The sequence below is a fragment of the Lutra lutra genome, chromosome 3 (genome assembly GCF_902655055.1).
Source record: "Lutra lutra chromosome 3, mLutLut1.2, whole genome shotgun sequence".
NCBI classification, from domain to species: Eukaryota; Metazoa; Chordata; class Mammalia; order Carnivora; family Mustelidae; genus Lutra; species Lutra lutra.
The window spans coordinates 141,901,219-141,907,218 of NC_062280.1; the positions used below are offsets into that span (position 1 = coordinate 141,901,219).

The 6,000-nt window shown below is 37.5% G+C and overlaps 1 protein-coding gene across 1 annotated transcript in view; it reads left to right on the top strand.

Moving 5' to 3' along the window:
- Window positions 1-2,779, top strand: part of SUCLA2 (succinate-CoA ligase ADP-forming subunit beta) — a 58,542-nt gene extending 55,763 nt beyond the window's left edge. The window contains exon 11 of the mRNA XM_047723430.1: window positions 1,998-2,779. Within this exon, the coding sequence (XP_047579386.1) occupies window positions 1,998-2,072 (75 nt within the window). The 3' untranslated portion in view covers window positions 2,073-2,779. The remainder of the gene's footprint in view (window positions 1-1,997) is intronic.
- Window positions 2,780-6,000: the final 3,221 nt, after the last annotated feature.

A 6,000-nucleotide genomic window follows, 5' to 3' on the forward strand; every position in this document is an offset into this window, starting at 1 on the left:
TTCCAATCCAGGAGCATGGAACATTTTTCCATTTCTTTGTGTCTTCCTCAATTTCTTTCATGAGTACTTTATAGTTTTCTGTGTATAGATTCTTAGTCTCTTTGGTTAGGTTTATTCCTAGGTATCTTATAGTTTTGGGTGCAATTGTAAATGGGATGGACTCCTTAATTTCCCTTTCTTCTGTCTTGTTGTTGGTGTAGAGAAATGCAACTGATTTCTGTGCATTGATTTTATATCCTGAAACATTACTGAATTCCTGTACAAGTTCTAGCAGTTTTGGAGTGGAGTCTTTTGGGTTTTCCACATATAGTATCATATCATCTGCAAAGAGTGATAGTTTGACTTCTTCTTTGCCGATTTGGATGCCTTTAATTTCCTTTTGTTGTCTGATTGCTGAGGCTAGGACTTCTAGTACTATGTTGAATAGCAGTGGTGATAACGGACATCCCTGCCGTGTTCCTGACCTTAGCGGAAAAGCTTTCAGTTTTTCTCCATTGAGAATGATATTTGCGGTGGGTTTTTCATAGATGGCTTTGATAATATTGAGGTATGTGCCATAGAGGTGTTTTTAAATGAGAACTTTTGATTCTTCAATCTGTTGTTTATGGTCGTTTCATGGAATCCTCTGGGCTGTCTGGTTTAATCAGCAGTAGACTTTTGAGATTTGCTGAGTTAATGTGATATCATTTCATAAAAATAATAAAGGTCTTGTGTCATTCTTTGGGACATACTTTGGGAAAGTACACACTAGTAAATAAAAATCAGCTGCACTTTAGTGACAGATTTATACTTAATCCTGACTTTATTTTTTAATTTATTTTATTTTTTTTAAGATTTTATTTGTTTATTTGACAGGGAGAGAGAGGGGGAGAATGGGGCCGAGGGGGAGCAGCAGAGGGAGAGGGAGAAGAAAGCTCTCTCCTGAGCAGGGAGCCGGATGCGGGACTCTTATCCCAGGATCCTGGGACCATGACCTAAGCCGAAGGCAGACACTTAACTGACTGAACCACCCACGTGCCCCTCAATCCTGGGTTTAAAGATTAAGATTTTGAGCAAGGGAATGGTAGAGCACAAGTGTTCCAGAAAACTTTGTGGACATGAGAAAAAAGGAGAAGAATCCATCAAATCTTGATCAAGTAGACCACGAAAGACAAAAGCGAACAGCTGATGATGAGGTTATGGAAGTATGACAATGTTAGTAATTACGATGGTGATGAGAGAAGCAATTGCTGCCGCTTAGGCACTGAGCCTGCAGTGCTAAGCTCTTTCTTCGGGTGTTATCTCATTATGTGTGATGATACAGTTTCTCTTTTTGTAGATATGGAAACAGGCCGAATAAATTAACTTATTCATCAGGATCACATGTCATAAACATCAGAATGGGATTTGGACCCAGGGGGCCTAACTTTGAAACCTCTTCTTAACTACTCACCTGGGGAGGACAGAAGCTGAATTTGTGTTTTGTTTTAGACATGTTTAATTTTAATCTTTTGTATGGTACCCGCTGGCTATCCTCACACAGATTGTAGACGCAACATTGGAATTCAGCTTGGCTCAAATATGACATACTAACTTCTAGACTCAAGCTCCTATCCTGATACTGCAAGTTAGGATTATATACATATTATTAAACAGACTTTGGATTAGATGTGCTTTGCACTGTATGGTGTCCAGTTAAGACAATCACCGTTTCTGTCTTTAAAATAGATAAAATTCAGGCAATAAAAAAGAGTAGGTACACACACACACACACACACACACACATACATACAAAAAGTATTGAGCTGAGGTGTGAGTTATGAAGAGTCTCAGATTTGACGATCCTTCAAGAGTGGCAAATGCTTGTAAAAGTGTGAAGTGATTTATAAAATGTCAGAATAGCCCAGATGTTTTAAGTGAGAAAGATTGAATGTGCATTAATTTCATATTTACTGGTAGTTCAGATTTTATGGTTTCATGGAAATAGGAAACAAAGATGCTTTGTTTTTTCCTTCCAGGTTGTAAAGCTCTCTGAAATAGTGACCTTAGCCAAGCAAGCTCAGGTGGATGTGAAATTTCAGTTGCCAATCTGATTGGAGAATCCAGTGGATGGCTGAAGGTGTTAAATGTGCGATAATCGTTAAAAATACTGTGTTCTGTATTATTATTGTTCCTTTTCTCTTTAGTGTATGGAGATTGTAATTGCTAGCTACACACAAAAACTTTTAAAAGCATTTGATCTGCATTTAATTCTACTGTTCAGAGTGGGCCGTTTGTATAAAGAAGGTATAATGCAGTGATCTAGTTTCTTTCGTTGCAACTTTCTTTTTCACTTCTATAGAATGTCACTCGCAATATGCCAGTTTATTGTTAGATTCAACATTCTTCATTGATGAGAGTCCTATGAATAAAATAAATAAAGCTTTATTCTTTAGTGTTAGAAATATATTATATCTGATAACTAGTCTCATTAGCAGAGCAATGTGTTAAAACAATGTTTTATATTAGAGGTGTTTATCTTCAACACCAAATACCTATCTAAATATATCAATTACTATTTATAAAAAGAGCTTTCAAACACTCCCCAAAATACTCTTTTAAGTATGTCAGTGAAATAACTTGTTATTTGAACATTGTTTTAAGCATTATAAAACACTGATTACTCTAAGTCTTCATGATCCTGTGGTATTGATAAGAACGGGTAGGTTTGTATCAAATAAAGGTATATTCAGTAAGGACTTGGCAGACACAATTAACAATGTCAATTTAAGTTAATAAAAATCTCCCAATGTGACTTGGATTAATGTTTTTTCTTTTTTCTTTTCATTTCTTTTCTAAGTAAACATAGTAGAAGGTGATGTGTTCATGATTACACTAAATATCTTCAAGAACTGATTTGTAGATCATGTACTAGGGTATGACATTACGTATTATGGAACTACCTACAAATAATTCCCTTGAATTTTGATGTTTATGTGTGTACCTTCTGGTACCTTCTTTACAACAGTCATGTTTTCTTTTGTGTCCCTCTGTGTGTGTATATGTATGTGTGTATTAATCTTTTGTTCACTACTCAGAACAGTTGATATTTAACTATTAACAGTGTTAATACCATGGAAGGAAATACCAGCCAAGTGGTAGGCTCTGTAACCGTACTGATAAATATGAGAACTTGTTACCTATTTTGATGTACTTAACTTGTGATCAGATATATATACTATGATAGGTTGCATAGCATAGTGATTATGAGCACAGAATTTGAAAGTGGTCTCTGTAGTTGAATCTTGGCTCCACTACTTACTATCTATATGAGTTTGGACAAGTTTTAAATTTCAGTGTATCTGTTTCCTTAGCTCCTTTCTCATCTTGACTAGAATTATTGGGTAGGGAGAGGGAGATAGAGAAGGACAGCCAGGGACGGAGTGGGTTGGGGAAAGGAAGAGACATTCTGTAAAGAGAATATATAAAATATATATTTAAACCAACCATACATATATCATTATCTAACTATCAGTTTGCCCTTCCTGCTCATGTATTAAAATACTAAACTGGAGCCATTAAACTATTGAAAATTATGATAAAGTTATAATTAAAAGTCCAAGCCTTTGGCTTTTCATTAAAAAAAAAATTCCAAAAATTGCCAGCCAATGACAAACTCAAAAAAGATGGGCATTTTGTATTAGTTGGGGTGTAGTCAGGAATTTAAAACAATACTTGGTATTATAGGGAGGATATGATATAGGCTATCGGTAATACTAGTGTTTCAGTTACCTATTCTTGCATAATAGATTACCCTAAAACTAAGTGATTTTCAAACATTTATTTTCTCATAGTTACTATGGGTCAGAAATTTGGAAGCAGTTAGGTAGGCGCTGGTTTTGGTGCCACAGTCATTTGAAGGCTTGACTAGGGCCAGAGGACCTACTTCCAAGATGACTCTCTCACATGGCTGTTGTCCAAAGGCCTCAGTTTCTGTCCATGTGGGCCTGTCGACAGGGCTGCTTGAGTATTCTTGTGACATGTCATTTGGCTTCCCCCAGAGTCAGGGATCCAAGGGAATGAGGGAGGAGCGACATTGCCTTTTGTGTTCTCATTTCATTGTCACTTCTGCCACGTTCTTTGTTAGACATGACTCATTGAGTCCAGGCTTACTTATTTTTATTAACATATAATATATTATTTGCCCCAGTTGTACAGGTCTGAATCATCAGGCTTGCACATTTCACAGCACTCACCATAGCGCATACCCTCCCCAATGTCCATAACCCAGCCACCCTATTCCCCCACGCCCCCAGCAATCCTTAGTGTGTTTTGTGAGATTAAGAGTCTCCCTCCCAATCCCATCTTGTTTCATTTTTTTCCTTCCCTATCCCCCCACAACCCCTTGCCCTGCCTCTCAAATTCCTCATGTCAGAGAGATCATATGATAATTGTCTTTCTCTGATTGACTTATTTCACTTAGCATAATACCCTTTAGTTCCATCTATGTCATTGAAAATGGCAAGATTTCAGTTTTTTTGATGGCTGCATAATATCCCTTTGAATATATATACCACAACCTCTTTATCCACTCATATTTTGATGGGCATCTGGGCTCTTTCCATAGTTTGGTTATTGTGGACATTGTCAGTTCCATTCTTGATGGGAGAAGTATCAGTTTGTTGACATATTTTAAAACATCACACTCATGTTTGGAAACAAAGAGCAAACTGGATGCTGAGTTAACTCAGAGATTAGTAACTGCTAAAACTGAGGTAGTAGGGAGAATCTGGGAGGTGGGAAGACTTCAAATGCTTGCAGCCTTGAGGAGGAGAGTGTCTTGGCTTCTTCAGTGGTGGGCCCAGGAAAACTACAAGAACATTTATCAGGGAAGGTAAGGAAAGAATGTTTCAAGGTTAAAGTGATCAAATATAGCTAAGAAGTCAAGAAACATAAGGACCAAAAAGTATTTGGTGGAATTGAAATAAGGCATAACAACTTGGTAAGCGTGATGGTGTAGCTGTGGGCAGGAAGTAGAAATTCTGTGGAGAATGGAGAATGGAAACAATGGCCTGGTAGCCACTTACACACCCTCCTACTACAGCCCACAAACACACTTTCACCCTTGAATATTCTTTTTACGGTCTTGATAATTCTGTCCCTACAGCCCTGCCTGCTTCCTGTGGGGGAAAAAAAACAAAAAACAACCCCCCCAAAAAAAGACCCCTATTTAACTACTTAACATCTGAATTCTCTCTGTTACAGTTGAGTAAATCCATCTGAACAACTCTTCTTTCTGCGTAGAATATAACCAATTTTGACTATGATAACAGCTTGCAGAACCCAGGACACCAAGCCTGATAGCTAATCATACTTTGCACCAGATGGGATTTTAGAAAACCACACACACGTTAGGGGGGAAAACATGTGAGAACAAAAACAAAGGGAGGGAGTAAAAAAATAAAAAGAAAAAATAAAGAAGAAAAGAAGGAAGGAAAGCACGAATGAAGGCAGGCAGGCAGGTTGTATGACTCCAGTAACCCCAGCAGAACACTGAAGCATTCAATATTTTTAAAATATTTTAGTGAGTTGTTTCTGTCTGGCAAATAATTCTATTTAAAGAAATTTTAAGATAACGGGCATAAATATTAGCAGGTGTGCTACAATTACAGTCACGTTCTTTTGTCCTGTTGAAACGTAAGGAGGTGAGATAGGACCTGTGGAAAAATCAATTTTCAGATTTGTGTGATTTATTGTGTGGTGGTAAAAAATCGAAATAAGATTTAGAGGTTTGCACTATAAAATGAGGAAAGGCAAAAGGTTGGTAAATCAGTTTTTGTCTAAAGTGTGATTTAAAATGAAGAGGTGAAAGTGGAAGGATAAAATAATAATTTTTTAAAAGTTGGTGTCCAAAGTGACAGCCAGAGAGAGGACTGGAGGGAGGGAGGGCTGTGGTGACCCAGAGGGACTTGAGATAATTAAGCTACAGTGTCCTTGGGTGCCAGGGTTTTGCCCCCTGTCTGAATGTTCTCAGCATTGAAG